At 38.7% G+C, this 18,772-nt stretch overlaps 5 protein-coding genes across 8 annotated transcripts; 1 reads left to right on the top strand and 4 right to left on the bottom strand.

Moving 5' to 3' along the window:
- Positions 1-752: 752 nt before the first annotated feature.
- Positions 753-2,696, bottom strand: LOC133717847 (cyclic nucleotide-gated ion channel 1-like). Its single transcript, XM_062144594.1, has 4 exons — positions 2,421-2,696; positions 1,778-2,192; positions 1,282-1,491; positions 753-927 (listed from the first exon to the last, which is right to left on the bottom strand). Exons 1-4 carry the CDS (start codon positions 2,528-2,530, stop codon positions 910-912), a joined length of 753 nt encoding a protein of 250 aa, XP_062000578.1. The 5' UTR covers positions 2,531-2,696; the 3' UTR covers positions 753-909.
- Positions 2,697-3,051: 355 nt separating this feature from the next.
- On the bottom strand, positions 3,052-6,762 carry LOC133717434 (protein MAEA homolog). The gene is made up of 7 exons (XM_062144155.1): positions 6,355-6,762; positions 5,991-6,185; positions 5,463-5,585; positions 4,532-4,717; positions 4,107-4,240; positions 3,508-3,694; positions 3,052-3,426 (listed from the first exon to the last, which is right to left on the bottom strand). Exons 1-7 carry the CDS (start codon positions 6,676-6,678, stop codon positions 3,325-3,327), a joined length of 1,251 nt encoding a protein of 416 aa, XP_062000139.1. The 5' UTR covers positions 6,679-6,762; the 3' UTR covers positions 3,052-3,324.
- A 2,137-nt stretch (positions 6,763-8,899) lies between these two features.
- Positions 8,900-14,569, top strand: LOC133717770 (golgin IMH1-like). 4 transcript variants are annotated; one of them, XM_062144496.1, is made up of 6 exons: positions 8,979-9,036; positions 10,399-10,496; positions 10,621-11,053; positions 11,189-13,118; positions 13,239-13,445; positions 13,983-14,569. In XM_062144496.1, the coding sequence occupies exons 2-6, from the start codon at positions 10,475-10,477 to the stop codon at positions 14,298-14,300; spliced, it is 2,910 nt and encodes a 969-aa protein (XP_062000480.1). In that variant the 5' UTR covers positions 8,979-9,036; positions 10,399-10,474; the 3' UTR covers positions 14,301-14,569. The 4 variants fall into 4 exon arrangements, with proteins under 4 accessions (XP_062000482.1, XP_062000480.1, XP_062000481.1 ...); XM_062144498.1 differs by lacking the exon at positions 10,399-10,496 and having other exon boundaries at positions 8,900-9,036; XM_062144497.1 differs by lacking the exons at positions 8,979-9,036; positions 10,399-10,496 and adding an exon at positions 9,068-9,197.
- A 33-nt stretch (positions 14,570-14,602) lies between these two features.
- LOC133717771 (embryo-specific protein ATS3A-like) lies at positions 14,603-15,289 on the bottom strand. The gene has a single exon (XM_062144501.1). The coding sequence runs from the start codon at positions 15,165-15,167 to the stop codon at positions 14,604-14,606; it is 564 nt and encodes a 187-aa protein (XP_062000485.1). The 5' UTR covers positions 15,168-15,289; the 3' UTR covers position 14,603.
- Positions 15,290-15,801: 512 nt separating this feature from the next.
- LOC133715441 (deaminated glutathione amidase, chloroplastic/cytosolic) lies at positions 15,802-18,378 on the bottom strand. Its single transcript, XM_062141931.1, has 9 exons — positions 18,175-18,378; positions 17,938-18,074; positions 17,717-17,845; positions 17,561-17,619; positions 17,362-17,474; positions 17,173-17,265; positions 16,918-17,020; positions 16,324-16,406; positions 15,802-16,102 (listed from the first exon to the last, which is right to left on the bottom strand). The coding sequence occupies exons 1-9, from the start codon at positions 18,361-18,363 to the stop codon at positions 16,061-16,063; spliced, it is 948 nt and encodes a 315-aa protein (XP_061997915.1). The 5' UTR covers positions 18,364-18,378; the 3' UTR covers positions 15,802-16,060.
- Between the last annotated feature and the right edge of the window lie 394 nt (positions 18,379-18,772).

Genomic DNA, 18,772 nt, shown 5'->3' with positions numbered 1-18,772 from the left:
AATTTAATAAGAACAAATTTGATCATTAGTACAGACCTAAGATTTCGCAGGCCCCACCAGAAACAGTTCGTCAACTTTTTTGGATAATCTGTTGAACCCAGAATACCAGACTGAAGGACATCAAGAAAGACACCAGTGAATCAAACCACTTAATTGGTTGGAAGAGAGGTCAAGATATGAAAGTGAGCTCATGTTTGCGAAAGCATTGGGAATCAAACCACTTAATTGGTTGGAAGAGAGGTCAAGCTCTGCAAGTGAGCTCATGTTTCTGAAAGCATCGGGAGTCAAACCACTTAATTGGTTGGAAGAGAGGTATAGATATTCAAGTGAGCCCATGTTTCTGAAAGCATCGGGAGTCAAACCACTTAATTGGTTGGAAAAGAGGTCAAGACTTGCAAGTGAGCTCATGTTTGCGAAAGCATCGGGAATCAAACCACTTAATTGGTTGGAAGAGAGGTACAAATTTTCAAGTGATCTCATGTTTGCGAAAGCATTCGAAATCAAACCACTAAATTGGTTGGAAGAGAGGTCAAGACTTGCAAGTGAGCTCATGTTTGCGAAAGCATTCGAAATCAAACCACTAAATTGGTTGGAAGAGAGGTACAAATTTTCAAGTGAGCCCATGTTTCTAAAAGCATCGGGAATCAAACCACTAAATTGGTTGGAAGAGAGGTACAAATTTTGAAGTGATCTCATGTTTGCAAAAGCATCGGAAATCAAACCACTAAATTGGTTGGAAGAGAGGTACAGCTTTCCATTTGGTGGATCTACTGGGCATAAGTCATTCAGTAATGTTGTATTTCTCAATGAATTGTGATCGTGACAGTCAAAAGTACTAGGAACACATCCATTTTCATTTTGACAGGCATGTTGCCAACAATTTGTGAGTCTTTCAACAGCAAAAAAGTATCAACAGGCTCCAAGTACCTAAAGGACCAACAAGTTAGTTGGATCAGACTTCTGAACAATACAGAAAAATGTAACTTCACGTAAGGGTCCTGGAAATCAAATAATATCAATAGGTTCTCGTGCAATCAAAGCTTCAACATGTACTACTAATTGATTGGCATTAAATTTTGGCAGGTCTGGGATGAGTTATACTACTATTTCCATTGTTGTCATGATGATCATTTTGCAACATGTCTCTGTTTTCCATTCATTAAGAGATTCGGTTATTTAAGACCCTAAACCTTTACCAAGAAATCCAACCAAGTCAGTGGTTCATCAACATATAATAACAGCAAACGAAGTTCAAATAAAGCATGAGAGATTGACACTTACATGACTGGCAAGTATGTACATAAAGAAGTTGAGTACACCCTTGACCCATGTTGCAATCTCTTCTTTGGAAGACTTTTTAGGTTCCTTGCACGATAGGTAGATGCGAAGGACCCGTGGAACATATTGCACCAAAACAAGAAAGCTCAGAAGCTTCCTTGTATTCAAAGATCTCACGCCCCTCATTTTTGAAAAGAAGATGAGAATTACTACCTGCATACATTTTTCAGTGATTATAAGTCTAATTACATATCATGTAAGAAATTAGTTAAGAACCCGTCCAAATTAGAATATTATATTATTATATCACATTTCTTTTTACTTCTTTAGACAACCTAGTGATAATTTGCTGTCACTACATAATTACATATGGATAGAAATCTCCTAATGTTATAGTAAAACTCCTATCGTCAGCAGGAATTTAAATCCTATTGCATTACATGTTGACAAATAGAGAGATCGGAGAAAACAATCAACTGCAGATAGGGCCTTCTCTTACCTGTGGAAGGGGAAGAACAGCGAAAACATCGATTAGTATGTATGACTTCCACATCGTCTTAGCTATGCTTGGTGAGATACTCCTCAAGTTCGATAATACAGATGAGCAACTTCCTGACCAAAATGCATTGATGAAAGCTAACCATTTCTTGGATTTATAAACTTGAAGAATAATATTCAGTATGTAAAAGACATCTGTGACCATTCGGAAGACAGGAGCTGCTATCTTCAAGTTTCTATCCAAACTCATGCACTTGGCATCATCATTGATCATAGGAATGTAGAGGAACAAAGGATCCAATAGTACAGCAAACAGACATGACACTATAAATATCATTCTCCACTTGGGAAAGAAAGACCCCTTAGGATCTGTAATCTCCTTCATCGTCGGCCATCTCTTACTCGAATCTGTATTTCTGGACAACACAAACAAACATACCATTGAGCCTATCAACTGATGATCACAGAATTCAACAGTTAAAACATTAATGGAGTTCGAAGATTGCTCCAATTGGCATTGTTTCGAACACCTAGTATGCACAAAAGATTTCTCACTGAAACAAAATCAGCCACCACTATTTCTACCAACATACAGATACTGCAGATCATCATCATCTCTACTGTACAAGCTAAAAGAAACTAACCTTGTAGCTTTCTCCTTCCCGTTCTCCACAACTACATCTACTTGGGAATTATCCATAACTAAGACTTGGTTACCAAGTGAAATTCTGGAAATTTGCAAATAATGTAACATAAAATGTTTGAACCCAAATTTGAGATCTCAAATTTCTATGTACAAAAGATCAATCTTTACAGTAGGATAACCCAACTGGAAAGACAAGTATATAGAGGACAATGAAATACTTCTGTGGTCCAATTCTGAACCAAACGAAGGACATGTAGGCCATCCCAGCATTTGTTTTCACAACCACCAACGACGTCAATGATCAAGTCCAGGAGTTTACACCTTGAGGACGAAGAAGGAGAAGAAGTTTACACCTTGTTGCCCATGAATTCAGGAATGAATGTTTATGTTAAATTTCAGGTGGCTCCTAATTTGCTACATAAATTTCTGGTACTGTCGTTGGATGCCTCTCAATGTTGTTGAATCAATCAATTCCTGAATATTTTGTTTCTTTGATTCTCTGTACAAAAGAGAGAGATGGGAGAGTTCATGCAATCATAGGATTATTTTCGAATCTTTTTTCCCCATAGTAATTTATTGCACCATCATCACAATCATCCCAGACTACTGGTAGAAAGTAGAAACGCTACTTGGAGTTCTATCAAATAAATTTAATATATGTAGAACATGTTTTGGTACAAATTATGAAATTAATTGGAAATAAAATTGTAAAGAGTAACTTGCTTATATACATGTTTCAAGTTCCCAAGAGTAACACCAAGTTGAGGCATCATGAGAATAACAGTACAGGGAAATTTCTTATACCAGAATTTGTGGCACTTTAATCGAAAGGAAAGGATTTATGTACATAGAGCACAGGCTGATACATCGCAGAATCACAGAACTTGAATAAATATGTAGATTCATGATATATATGCCTTCACCAGATCTGTGTAGTTGCAGACCTCACCTGTCCTTGGACAAGTAATTTTCCCATCATTCTTCTTGGCCATTTCTTCCAGGGCCTGCCCAAACATAAACTTAAGTTAAGATTCGAACACTCAAATGACTAATCATCTAATTATTACCGGCACAAATGTGGGAACCTTAGTGCTGTAGACACGGCCGTTTGGCAGAACTTGTGGTGGATTTTCCGTGTCCATCAGTTCCTTAGTTATGTAGCAAACAAGCTTTGAGTGATGCTGCTTAGAATAAGGTAATGGCAGGGCTAGCTTACGGAAACCTTCCTGTGACAGTGGATCCTCCTTGGTGCAATCATCTTCATAACAATATCTGGAATAGATCAAGGCAAAACAACAGATCTGGATACAAGATGCAGCTCTAATGCAATAACCACATGTGCATAAAGGTGAATCAGACGTGACCAAATGCCAAAGGAAGAAGCCACTTTTATGACAGTAAGGATTATAACTTACAACCCCTAATGGGAAGTAAAACTATAATGACATGAAAACGATTTACATCACGCATTGTGTAAACATCCCCTCAATACATGTACTTGACAACCACAATAAATTGTTGTCAGTAATCCTAAAATTGTTCTCCATTTCAATCACATAATGCGCCCAATGCATTTGCTGTTTCACCATTCTAATTGGATAATCCTGCAGGCATTCTATCCCACTGATTAAATGCATATGAGGACAATAATATAGAAATCAGATAAATATCAGTAAATGGATACGGAGTTTTCAGAGCAGAAAGTCCTGCTTGCAGATAAATATTCAGCAGAGGCTCAAGTGTCATGCCATACAACTTGCAGAATTCCTGTTTGAATTGGTCAACCAGGTAATCCCATTGTTTTGGTTCAAATAAAACCTGGATAGCATAACCAGCCAAAGAGAAAATCAATCACATATCTTAGGAGATAAACAACTAAAACGATTAGAGAGACCATAGTCCCAAAAGTACTTAGTTTACTACTTTCGCATTCGAGTCATATCTTTATCTTTACATCTGCAAGTCCATTCCAATAAAACAAAGCAACACAACTAATTCCAGACTAGTAAAAACTGATAATGCTTTCCACCATATCAGAAAAGAAGAAGAAAAATGCATCAAACTAGTCCAAAAAGAAAAGGAGCTTCCTGAACTAGAGAAAAGAATCACCTTGTATGTACCACATTCAGTAGTACTCTTATAAGCTACTGTTACAACGACCCGCTGCAATTCTTTCATATAGGTAGTTCCCCATGGTGCAAGGTATTTCTGGGCATATGTGATAGCTCGTAAGTTATTTTCAGCTCGTACCAACTCTATAAACTCTTGAAGTCTTAGCTGAAACTCCAATTTGCTCTGCCATCAATAAAAGATGCAGTATCAGACAAATAGCCAAATTTTAGCACAATAAAATTAGGATAAGTATCTAAGTAGTAACTAAACCCCATGTGTCTTGTTTGATAAAAGCAGTTCAAAGCAACAACTCACAAAATGGAGTCCAAGTACAGAGTAAGAGAATAGATATGCCATTTTATCTGGCTTAAATATACACAATTGCAATAATCTAACTAGCAGAAGTAAACCACCCACTGCCCCCTCCGAAAAGGAAAGACATCATGACTTTCTTTGCGCCAGCAAGCCTCAATCTAGACATGCAATCATATCAAATATAATTTCATGAGCAATTATCAGAAATCAGGTAGAGTCAAGATACTGTGGAAAGCAGTTCAGCCATCACTATGGTGGACCTTTGGCAACCATATAGGACAAGAATGATTAAGCATTCATGAAAGTCATTTTTCCATTTACTTTGATCTCCTATTATGTAGTCCAAGTATGTAGGAAACGTGCAAGAGATATGCATAACTAAAACATGTACCCCATATTGTGAGAATAATAGCAAGTCAAATTTAAGATGAGCCAAGCAGCAGGAGAGATGCCACGAAAGAATAGCCAGATTTAGCTTATATAGAGAGTATTCATTTTGTAATTCAAAAACAAGCAATACAACAAATAATTGTACAAAGAAAACTCATCTAACCTCCCCAATTATAGCAAGGTCTCCCCACCAACGTACACAGAAGAAAAAGAGAATGCATACCTTGGATTTCTTTAACCTTGACTTGTTCTCAGCGCACCAGGCTAGGGCAGGGCCTACCTCCTTATTCTGGAGAGCTTCAATAACCTTTCTGGCTTCTTGAAATACATCGATATCAACAAGATCCTGGAACATAAGAAACACTAATCATGTCGCAGTTTGAAAATAAGAGAAGAATCAGCATTACGCTTAAAAGCAAAGAGATTCAAATACGCCAATGAACCCTGGCAGTCTTCCAAGGAGAGAAACTGGAAGCCATTATCCATTACTTATTTCTACTTGTCTTCACTCTTTTAACTCTTATACTTCAGGAATGAGACTCAACCTGTTTCAATCTATATGCTGGTTTCTTCACTTATTTAACTTTGCGAATTACAAAACCTTTTGGCCAAGCTATAATTTTACTCTTTTTCTTTTCTAATAGGCTAGGCATGAGTTACAAATACCGGAAAGAACAAGACCGAAACCATAGCATAAAGAACCATAATATTATACAATGCCAGCTAATCCGAGACCAGACAGCAAAACTACCTGAATATTTTGGCTTTCGGCCAGCTTCACCGCAGTATCATAATAAGACATCCTCAACATATAGTCCACAAGGATCCTGTTCAAGCGCACATTGTTCCATTCTGACAAATTCTCCACATCTGCCGATTCTAAATGATCCAGCCTCGCCCGGCACCTCTGCGCCTGTAAGTGCTCACTCTTGCTCCCCTCTTCCAGCTTCACCAAGCAATTATATCCATCATCACACAAAATCCGAATCACAATTTCTCAATTCAATTAGGAATAACTACTTATTACGCCAAACATTCAAAATTATTAGCTCGAATTTCGACGATTCAATACTGCAGATCACTCTAATTCTTTGAATTGTGATTCGTTTACCTACCTTTCGTTTGAGGCCTTGGAGCCTGGAGACGAGGGAATTGAGGTGACTGACGGCGTCGTCGCAGAGCATGTCGTCGCGGTCGGCGGCTTCGTTGACGCCGTTGATGACGGCGGACATCTCCTTCTCGGCGACGCGGTGGTTGGCGCGGATCGTCTTCTTGTAGTGCTCGAAGGGGACTCGGAGGAACTGGTGCTCGAGCTTCAAGGAGTCGGAGAGGTGGCCGAGCTTCAAGGACGGCGGGGGTGCGGTGGCTGGGCTTGGGCTTGGGCTTGGGCCTGGGCTCGGGGAGGCGGAGGTGCCGTTGGGGAGGGAGTCCATCTCCATCGGAGAAAGGGATAGAGAGAGAGAGAGCAGTGTGGGAGTTGAGAAGAAGAGGACAAAGGAACACCGGAGAAGAAGATAGTAGTTTTGTTGGTAATTCGTTTCGGCGTCGTTTATGTAGTTTCTCGAAAAGTCAAAGCTTACGAATCACAGGCCCAACTGGTAGAAGGATTTTAAATGAGACCCAGCCCAACTAAATATTGAAGGATCAAGAAATAAAGCGGCCCAAGTATCCAACTCACTACTGGTCGACATGTTTATCGGGAAATAAACTTGGTTGCTGATTTGCTTTCTAAATATGGTGTTGGTGCTGATCTTGGAGTACATTTCATGGAGCAACATTTTCCGCAAGTTATCAATGTTTTGCTTGATGATTTGTGAGCATCTTGGTTACTGTAATTCTTGATCTGTAGTTGTTTTTTTGGGCCTTTTGGCCCCCATCTACCCAAAAAAAAACACTCACTGGGCCTAGTAGCAACAAAAACTTCCATAAAGGAGGGTGACATCTTTTCTTCTTTTGACCAGGATGAATTTTAAGCTTGGGACTTCTATCGATGTCTTGGCGGAAAGAAATATTGTATTACTAGGCTAAACGCCTAAATACTAGTTGGTAAAGAAAAATTAAACCGAAGGTTTAGTAATTATCTTACATTTGTCTGGAAATTAATTGTGATACGGTGAATCTAAGAAAATAATGTTTATCGTAATTATAATAGATTTTTTCGAATAATGATTAAAATTAGCTCGTAACAATCACAACGCTTCGGGATTACTGGCTCGGAGACTGCCAATGAACATCCATTAAAGTTGGACTTCTAGATCAACTTGATAGTTTGAAAAGCAAATAAAAACCCAAATAGGAATTAGGAGGTATAATCATCAAGCAATGTGGAGGGAATTGAAAAAAGCTAACAAGGTCAAATCCATTTGATGACTTCACACCAAAACTAAAAATGATCCTTGTCTAAACTATCTTTTTACCTCAATCATCATTATGGACACAAGTGGTAATGCGAAGAAAGCTAGAATGATCCAATTGAATCATGGTGTCTAGGATGACTTAAATAAAGGAAGGTACCTACACGCCAGAGATTTTGGGGATGATGAGGTCCCGCCAAAAAGAAAAATGATACAACGGCTTCTTCTTTGTTATCTCTTGATTAAAAAGGCAATTACTTTTGTTAATGTCACACCCTTTGGCTTAGGCTCCTTTTCGTACAACAACATGACTTGATTTTGAAGTCATCAGTTACATATGTACTAAATATAGTTTATCCTTATGGCCCTTTCGATCCCACTTTAGTTTTGGTGTCGGAAGACATTAGAATAGACATTCTTTAATGAATATTAGAATAGACATTCTTTAATTAACATTGAGTAACGTTACAAACTAGAAAATATTTTTGAGATATTTTACATTTAAGACGCTGAATCACAAAATATTTTTAGCGTGTAAAGATAAAAAAATCTCTCCTATTTTATTTGCTACACCATTATCTAATTGTTTTTTTTTTCTTAAAGTAACACGCTTTCCATGCTTGCTTGAAGTATGATTCTCACCAGGGGCGGATTCACATAGAGCCTAGATTAGGCACTTGTCTAGACTGGATTTTTGAGTTTACACTGATTTGGTGTAAGCAAGGTATGTGAAAATGACAGAAATTGGGCAAAAACATGGCAAAACCAGGGCAAAATCTTCATAATTGCCTCCAGAATCTATAACTTCCCTCTAATTTTCCTCTCTTCCCCTCCTGCCATTGTCTTGCCTTACATGAAAAAAAATTATGGCTCCGCCCCTGATTCTCACCAAAATTTTAATTACCGTAAAAGTCTTGCCTTGTTAACCACTCCCACTGTGACACATTATGTTGTTGTACCATGTTAAACAATCCGACTCTGACGTGCTATGTCGTCACACATTGTGTGGTTAGGTTACATCAGATTTTAATGTCATTAGCTAAGCTTAAACGAAGCACATCCTCATTTTGCAACGTGTCACCACACCATTGCCCAGCCTCTCTCTTTACAAAGTGGAACCAATTACACCCGATTGCCGCCTTTTCAGACCGCTCCTCCCCCCGCTCTTTCCGCAGGCGACAAATTTTTTCAAAAGTTTCTCTTTCGGACCATTTTGCCCCCATGAAATACTCAAACCAAGCGCGCGTACAAAAACATTTTTAATTAATAAACACAATAACAATAATAATAAAAGTCCCCGATAATCCATAAATTGACTCTCTCTCTCTCTCTCTCTCTCTCTCTCTCTATCAGTCTCACTCACACGTACTGCTTCGTCTGCCTCGCGGAATCCAACTGGCCTTGGACTCTAACGGTCGAAACGCCGGCCTCTGACGTCGTTTGGTAAGACTCAATCTCTCTCTCCCTCTCGCATCTTTTTAAAAATTCCGTTTCCCTTAGAATCCGGATTCCCCAGTTGGAAAAAATCCTCCCTCATTATTATTTTCTTCTTCTTCTTCTTGTTTTTGAATTTTGAATTTTCGAGCAGTAGACTGTGTATCCAAGTAAGTAACTCCAAGATTCTTCCATAATTGCACAGATTTTTCATTTTTGATTTTTCGAATTTTGAATTCCTTTTCCTGTTGAATTTATTCGCTTCCTTCTGCTGGTTTATTTTTCTTGACCGTTTGGAAAAAAAAAAAAAGGAATCTCCGAGAACCTTTCTTCGTTTTCCTTTTTCTGCTCAGAAATCTGAGCAGATTGACTGATTGAGATCGAAATTTCTCTCGTAAAGAAATTTTTACGAGACTTGGCTGGTGATTTTTCTGCAATTCTTGGCTGAAATCGCTGCAAGTGTGAGTATCTTTAAGTTTCCTTGGCAGTTGATCAGTAGTTGAATTTGTTGAACTGAAGAATTTCTTGATTTTTCGAGGTCTAGGTTGCAGAAATCGTGTGCAAAATAGTGTCGAAACTATTTTTTTATGTTTCAATTTTCTGGAAATGTTGATTTAATTGATTGTATATGAGTGATTTAGATATCCGGATCTGGTTTTCTTTAGACTTCAATTTGTTTGTTTATGAATTTGGATGATGATGATGAAATGCCTCGGTTTCGTCGAAGAATCTGATCCTTTTGGTGTCAGATTGTATACAAGACTAGTTAGTTTTTTAATTTTCAGGCTTGCAGTTACCTCTCCCTGTGTGGGAAAGAATTGGGGCTTAGGGTTTTAGAGGGTAGTGAAGGTGAAGGGGGCTAATATGGTATTTTCCCTGCCAGCTTGGCTCTCAGCTTGACAGGCTCAGAGTGAGGTTGATTCATCAGATCTGCTGACTGACACATGTTTTGTTAAATACTTTGAGATTATGAACGTTGCTGAAATCTTTATTGATATTGTAATTTCTGCTCACGTGACCTCCTGTATAAAAATTGCTATTTTTTGTTTTCTTATGTTTTCCATTTTTAATTAGAGAGCTAGTTTCTGGGGTAGAATGGTAGAGATGTTGATGCATAAGGCTCTAGAGTTGTTTCTGGTTACTTGAAGTAAGGTTTTACGTGATTAATCATGGTTTACGTAAAGAAATTCCTCCTTGGATTAAGGCTTTTCTCATTGTTTATCTACTTTCAGTTTCGGAATCTTGTTTTGGGGAAAAAGGGTACGAAGTGCCGCCTATAGTGAATTGTATTGTGTTTTTTGTTCAGTTTCTTTTTAAAGGTTTGTGAAAATAAAATAATCAAAGTCTTTCACTTTCTTTGCGTTAATCCAGGTGTGTGTTGTACTTATTTCAGCCGTTGTTGTTAAAGTTCATGTTTCTCTCATGATGGTGATGCCCATTTTGCTATATGAAACTAATCTTGTCTCCCAGTAAGCATCTTATAGGACATCTGAGTTGAGCATTTTCATTATGAGTCATTTGCCCTTTTCTCTTGTACCACTCCCCACCAGTGTTAATGGTACTCTTGTGTTTTGTGTTTCTGAATTATTATAGGTTCTGAGAGATCCCATCTGGTACAGAACTTTAATGTGCTGCAGTTAGCAATTTCTGCCGAAGATACACACATGAAGAAGCTCTTCTTTTTCAGATCTTCTGCTTCTAGCAATGGAAACAACAAATCCCCTCCATCAACTGACAAGCAAGTATACTGGGAAAACCCATCAGAAAATGGAAGTCAAGTTGGTGACATTGCTGATAATAGGTTTCAAAGCCCTAAAGGATTCTTTTCTAAATCTCGAAAGCAGGTCTCTGATATCAAGAATTCCAGTGAGAGTCCAGGCCTTAGAAGGAGCCGGTCATTATCATCAGCAGCCTTCCTTGTAAGTGAGCCGGTGCAAGCAGAATTTTCTTCTTCGAGATATCAGAGTAGATCTCCTTGTAGTAGTACAAGTAGTATTCCTCATCGACAATGTGGCCAATCATCTTGGTGAGACTTTTGCATCAATATATTGTTAAGAACATGAACTTGTTGACTAGAATTTCAGTACATTATGTCAAGTCCTGTTTATGTGGAATTGTATCTTTGAGGTGCTAATTATAATGGGCTTTTGATATGTTCCAGTTGTCGGACTTTTACCCCTGAGAGGCATCAGGCTAAAGAGTTAGAAGTTCCAGCTGTTCAAAACACACACGGATTAGAACGACCTGGTTCTGCTGGTTCTCCTAGAATACAGCATGGTTCGTCAGGGAGCTCTTCTACTTGCTCTAGTAATGTCTCATCCAAAGTTTTGGACCGCTATATAGACGGAGAGCAGGAGGAAAGGGGCAGACAAGAGAACAATTCTTCCCATAGAAACTTCAATGGGATTGGAAACGGTGGTGGATGGCGCCCTCCGCGAGTTCAGATTACAGCCCCCAGTTCACCCAGGGCTCATTCATTTAGAGAGGCCAAAAGTTCTCGTTATCGTCTATCATCCAAAGATTGGGTCGAAAATGGATTTGGGCATGAATCTCCCAGGAGACTTGCAAAGAATGTTGTGGAGAGGCTCTCACAGTCTCATGTCATGCAGCCATCACATGCAAAGGAATTTGACCATGACATCCCACTCACCATTGAGGATATATATGGTAGACCGGACCTGGTAAGCCAGAAAACTTACCCTTTGGACGAACCTTATGACATAATTAGTAAGTATCATGGGGATGATTACTCGAGCTTGCAGAAACAGTTCTATGGAGAGAAGTGTAATGGTTTAAACTCTGATGAGACTGGAGAGGACCTGGATGTGGAATTACAAAGAAGACTGGAGGAAGCTGAGGAGAAGGTCATGCTTCTGTCTGAAGAACTTGAGCAGGAAAGCTTTCTTAGAGATAGTGGGTACAATGTGCCATCACTGATTCAAACAATTAGAAACCTAACAGAGCAGAGAATCAGCTTTGCACTTGAGGTTTCAAACCTCCTTCAATTACGAATTGCTGAGAGGGCCTCTGCCAAGAAAGAATTGAGACTGGCAAACGCAGAACTTGAGTCTCGAACCAGAAGACTAGAGAAGGAGAAGAATGAGTTACAGTCAGCATTGGAGACAGAACTAGATCGAAGGTCAACTGACTGGTCACTCAAGCTGGACAAATATCAGTCGGAAGAGCAGAGGCTTCGTGAACGAGTTAGAGAGCTTGCAGAGCAAAATGTCTCACTTCAGAGAGAAGTTTCTTCTTTTAATGTGAGGGAAACTGAGAGTAGAAGTTTCATAACAAATGCAGAGCAACAGCTTAAGGGGCTCACTACTAGGATGGAGGAAATGAGAGAGGAGAATCAAGGCCTACAAGAAAATCTCTCGGAATTGCAAGAGAAGTACAGAGCATCAGAGGAAGATCGTGTTTGTCTCCGTAAGAATTTTGAAGAGAGGGATAAGGAGTGCAAGGATTTGCATAAATCCATTACAAGATTATTAAGAACCTGCAGAGAACAAGAGAAGACAATTGATGGGTTGCGTGAAGGTTTTAGTGAGGAGTTCGGGAAAAATCAATCATCGGAGAGGTTTGATAAGCATGTTTCGAAATTGCAGATGGAGCAAATGAGGTTGACAGGAGTAGAACTGGGTTTAAGGAGAGAGTTGGACTCTCAAAGGCTTGAAGTTGATTCTCTTAGGCATGAGAATATACACTTGTTAGACCGTTTGAGGGGCAATGGGAAAGACAGTGGTGCTTTAACTTTCAAGCTAGATAAGGAGATGTGGGCGCGGGTCGGCTGCTTGCAAAATAAAGGGCTATCACTCCTAAATGAGAGCTCCCAGTTGTGTTCAGATTTTCTGGAATTTGTCAAAAGAAAAGCAGGCCATCTCCAAGAAGTCAAGCAGGGTTTGGATGCACAATTTTTTGTTGAATCTGAAATGAAAGTGCAGGGGTTAAAGCGTGGAACTGAAAGCTTAACCAGAAGTTTGCAGACAATGTCTGCTTTGTTCCATGAAAAGTCCAGTCTGGCCGCATCAAAATATCAATCTAAGTGCATGGATGCTGACGAATCAGGACATTCAAATGATCAAATCCCAGAGGTAATATGCTCTGGTGCTCTCAGACATAGATCACTGAATATGAAATCTTTGTTCCATAATATTTTGAATGAGTCCCTTACTACATAAACTGTCATTGACTACTTTTGCTTATACGTGTAGGACGATATGAGATATAAGCTTCAATCAGAAACTATACTTACAAGTTTACTAAGAGAGAAGATACATTCTAAAGAGCTGGAAGTTGAGCAGTTGCAAGCTGAACTAGCTGCAGCTGTAAGAGGAAATGACATCCTTAGATGTGAAGTTCAAAATGCAATGGACAACCTTTCCTGTCTCACCCACAAGTTGAAAGACGTTGAACTACTGGTAACCCATCATATCACTAGTATTTTTATGTTCAATGTTACAGCCTGTGTTTGGGTCAGACATATAGTTCATAATGTGAATGAATCTGGAGCTTTGTATATGAGTGAGCACGATAGGCTTTAAGAAATAATGATAACGATTTTCATTTTCCGGTAGATTTACTTCACATAGTATATCAACCCCATGAGTTATAGTTGATTTGAGGGCTCTGCAAGGAAAATTGAGGCAGAGAAGACTGTCCATAAGAAAGTACATTGTCATCATTGTTTGAATGGAATATTCTGCATACTGTTGCAATAAGCATATTATTTGTCTGGGTCTATTTCCACTAACATTACATTGAAGTCAATTTTCTTTTGGCTATTGAAGTTACTTCCATCGATCGGCTAATTGAAGTAATGTTCTTAACAAATTAAAAGTTCTTGCATCAGTTGACCTGTAAAGAAACTAGCATTCCTCTGCTTATTTCTCAATTGTGCCAGTCTTGCTTTCTGTAAGTTAACTACTTTTTTTTTTTTCCTTATGCATTGATAACAGATGCTCAAGAAGGATGATAACATAAACAAGCTTCAAGGTGACCTCCAAGAATCTACAAAGGAATTAACAGTTACACGAGGGATACTGCCTAAAATTTCAGAAGAGAGAGATATGATGTGGGAGGAGGTGAAAAAGTACAATGAGAAGAATATGCTGTTGAACTCGGAGGTTAATCTGTTGAAGAAGAAGATAGAGACCCTTGATGAGGAAGTACTCTTCAAAGAAGGCCAGATTACAATCCTGAAAGATACATTAGGGAACAAACCGTTTGATCTTCTAGCGAGTCCTGATAATACACGAGAATTTCTGGTTCGATAGTTCTCCAAGATCAGGTTTAGGGTTCGTAATCAACTTGTTCATAGTCCTATACCCCTCAAGTTTGTCTTGTGAGATTGTATACCTGTCCTTCATTTTCTTCCTTGATAGAGTAAGAAGTGAAGAACAGTTCATCATTCGTTTGTAATTACCAATCTTTACAGTTGGTTTAGCTGCTTGAATCAATCAAACAAGCATGTTAATGAATCTCATACTTTGCAGTCCAGGGTTTCCCGGATCAATTGTGTGAATATATTACTTATTTCTGTTAAGGACAGGAAGACTGAATGGTACACTACTTTCAGACTAGTCGTCAAAACTGACAACATGAGGTACAAGACCACCCTTGGAGTGACAATAATCAAAGCCATACCAAACGTTTTCTGGAACAAATGTCCTAAAATAGAACACATAAGAAACTGGTACTTCATGGCCACCATCTTGTCGATGTAGCACCTTCACCCAGCCAGGTCGCCAGTCATCTGATCCGACTTTCTTCAGGTACAGATAGCACACCCTTGAGCTCATGCATGGTCCACTGGCCTCAAACACGTCTATGGCACATCTTCCAAACCCGCCATACCCTCCATGTTTTGAACCACCTTTCGGAGCATACAAGAGCTTAGGATTGTTCAGATGCTTCACTATGATCAGATCACCCTTGGAGTCGCTGAATCTGACGCTGACATGGTCTGTGGTTTCGGCAGATTGTGCACAGGTTGTCTCAATCTCAATGGAGTAGGTGCAGTTTGGTTTGGCTCCTTGGAAGCCATGGTTGATAGGATGCATTGCATTGGTTTGCAGAGAAATGAAGAAGACTAGTGAAGAAATACTCAAAATGCTTATTGCCTTCATTGGAAGCTTTGGCATGGCTTCTTGGCTATAGTTTGTTTTTGGGTGAGAGGTACTGAGTGATACAATGAACTACTATATAGTACAGGAGGTTTAGATTCTCCAAGGATATAAAGAAGGGTACACACAAAATCTAAAGGAAAGGCAAAGCAAATTGAGTGCTTTGGGAAAAGAAGAGATTCTCAGTTCCTTTGAAAATGGATGATGTGCTTCTTTTTATGACTGCTACAGGTTCTGATCTGATCTCTGACCAATCCTGTGGCAAATCTTCTAAGAAATAAACAGGAATTTGCTGCTGAGTAATATGACTCACAAGTCACAACCTGAAACCCTTTATAACTAAAAGGGATTCTTAACTAATGTAATCTGCTGTGAATCAGCTTTATGAACAATAATTAATCGAACCAAAGCTTTGGAATAAAGGCCAAGCTGGTTATCTTTAGATGGGCTTATACTACATTTTTATAAGACTGGATATTTCAATGAGATATCTTTGATGATCTCTACAACCAAACAAAGCCTAAGCCTTCTTCCGTTCTGATAATTCTTGGATCTATAATACTTTGTGACAATCAGTGTCATTAGAGGAATCTGAAGTGTATTTCAGGTAATACAGAATGGCATGAAGCTTCAGTTTTGAGTGAGATAAATGTAGGGAAAGAAAAAAAAACTGCTATTTTAAATTTGGAAAATCCTGCTTATCCCAATCTTTCAAACTGATCAATAGAATACATATTTTGTAAAGTACAAGCATGTGTTTTGAAAATAAAGAAAGTAGAGACATGTATATTTGGTGAACAGATCTTCAATTTCTGCCATTATTCTTCATTTACAAGTGCAACAGTAGTTTCTTCTCTTTTTTCTGGCTATCCTTTTGAGTAACAGGGCAAACAGGAGAAAGCATGTAAAGATCATAGAGATGCAGATTTCCAGAACTCAACAGGTTTCCGATGCTGAAAAAGGAAGTAAATTAGAAAGAACATGAGTTGACTACAAGATAGTAATTTTCATAAACTGAAAATGAAATGAACAGGAGTATAAAAATGCTGCTTGATATTACCCCTATACCAGATAAATTACATGTCAAATATTTTACCCCTCACTCAGATTTCAAAACTACAGGAGGTACATGTTTGATACATGTTTCATTTCCATACTTATCAACAAAACTTACCTTGGCAATTGGCATCTTTGCTCTCACTGAATCGATCAATGAGAAATCAATATCAGCTATAGTAATCCCAGTTGACAAAGTATCTAAGGCAGAGACGAGGAAATGTTAGAATTATGTTGTAGCACGTGGTACTGTAATACCAGAAGCGTAAAAACTAACACTACAATGACTTTGTAGCATATTTAAAAAAAGAGATTCATATGTTTTAGATTTGACTCTTGAGCAAAAACCATTTCTCACAGGAGAAGCACATTCATTTCAGGAGTTCAACCCATCCCTAACTCTGAACATCTCCCCACAAAAAGGAAACCTTTCTAGTAAGTTATTTCTCTTAAAGCATGAGTTATCATTTATCAAGGGGACCAAGTCTACTATCTGTTCTTCCATATCAACGGGAAACAAGCTAACAACACAAGAAATACCCCCAACTAGCTGTTTTCCTTAGCTTTAGGGAGTTTGACAATTACTTTCAAAACCTGATTATTTATAGGCCAACACTTTTTTCATTGAAATCACCTATGCCCATGACCTAAAGCTGCTGAACGTAACACCTATTCTAAGTGCTTAAAACGTGCAGAGATATTAAATTCTCACCAGGTAGTCGACCAACAACTGTTCCCCATGGATCAATAATTAAAGTTTCGCCATGGCTTTCTCTTTTATCATTATGCTTTCCAGCTTGTGCAGAAGCTATTACCTGATGCGCAAGTAACATTAACATCCCCAAAAGTCAGTAAAGAGCAATACAGCATGTCAGCATCAGCATCCAAGATAACACTGTCAGTAAAATTTTATCCTAATCGAATTATGAAAAGATTATACTAGTGGAGAAGAAAACTGAGTCCATACATAACATTGAGTCTCAATTGCACGAGCACGAAGAAGAACCTCCCAATGTGCCTGACCAGTTACTTTGGTAAAGGCTGAAGGTACTAACAGAATCTGCAGATTGTAATAAAAGATGTCACTGTGGGATGCTTAACAAACATCAACCCTCAACTCCAATGCACTTTAAATCTAAGAAAAATCTAATTGTACCTGTGCCTCATGTTGGAACCTGAGCAGCTGGTAAATCTCTGGGAATCTCAGGTCATAGCAAACTGTCAAACCCAAACGTCCCACAGGGCTATCTACTGCAACAACATTCTTCCCTGAAAATGTGACCAACCAAACTAAGTTCCTCAAAACAAAATAGTAACCGAAACTACAGTGGCAACGAAACTAGTCAGTACATTACCTGCTTCTGTAAAGATACTTTCCTTGTATGACCTCCCACCAGGAGTATCCACATCAAACCTTTCAATAACAAAAACAACTACAATTGCTGTAAGCACATTACACAACGACCACAGTTTTCGAGCAAAACCAGTCAGCACAAAACTGCATGACTTACAAGTGAATCTTTCTGTAAGTGCTTCTGATGTTGCCAGCATCATCAACCACAACATGGGTGTTAAACAAATGCTCATCATCAGACCCCTTTTCCTGAAACCCTCCTAGTGACAACCAAATCCCAGATTCCCTACAATCCAAACATTAATGGGTCACTCCAATTACACTTCAAAACCCAATGTATGCTATAAAGTTTTCACCTTTTTACTTTTTTTACCATACCTTGCAAGAGAGCAGTACTGTTTCATTATTGGGCCCTCTAAAGGTTCAGCTATTTTGAGACTATCCCCATCTTTAGCCCCAATAAAGGAGAAGCTTTCAGGGAAGCAAATCAATTTAGCTCCACTAGCAGCTGCCTCCTTCAAATTTCACAAATTGGGTTAATCATAATTTTACATAAAAATAAAACTTTGAAAGATTAAATTTTGAAGAAGAAAAAAAAAGTGTAAAGTTGGGTACTTTGACGAGGCGGGAGCAGGTGGCGAAGTTGGCGGCGAGGTCGTTGATGGAGGTCATCTGGGCGGCGGCGACTCGGAGCGAGTTGGCCGCCATGGTTGACTCGCCGGCGACGGCGCGTGGGTACTTGGGACGAACCGGAGCGATGAGCGGAGTAATGTGAGAGTTGGTTAGTGAGAGACAAAATGACATCGTCGTTTTCTGCAGAATTGTCCGGTGGAAATGTTTAGGTGCCGCCACGTCAGCAAATTTGTCTTTTTGGTATAGGGTCCTTTTACTATGCTGTATTTCCTTGAATGCACCCACAGTTTATGGAATTTCATACATTGTTTTTTTCATAATATTTGTTTTTTTTAATAAAGTTGTTTGGTAGAGTTTAAGATACTTGAATGATGTTTTTAGGTTTGAGAAAAAAAGACTAATTTCTTTTGCTGTGTCTGAAACTATTTAGTTTTGTTGCATAAGTTTTACATTGGTTATGTAGTCTATTAATTTTATTATGTTACATTAAGAAAAATAAGAAATACAAAATGTGAGTCAATTCACTAGGCAAAATCGTTACCTAAGTAATCTAACTCTCAATGTTGTAGTTAGGCAACAT

This window comes from Rosa rugosa, chromosome 6, assembly GCF_958449725.1.
Source record: "Rosa rugosa chromosome 6, drRosRugo1.1, whole genome shotgun sequence".
Classification (NCBI taxonomy): Eukaryota; Viridiplantae; Streptophyta; class Magnoliopsida; order Rosales; family Rosaceae; genus Rosa; species Rosa rugosa.
This window is presented reverse-complemented; position numbering and strand designations above follow the sequence as displayed.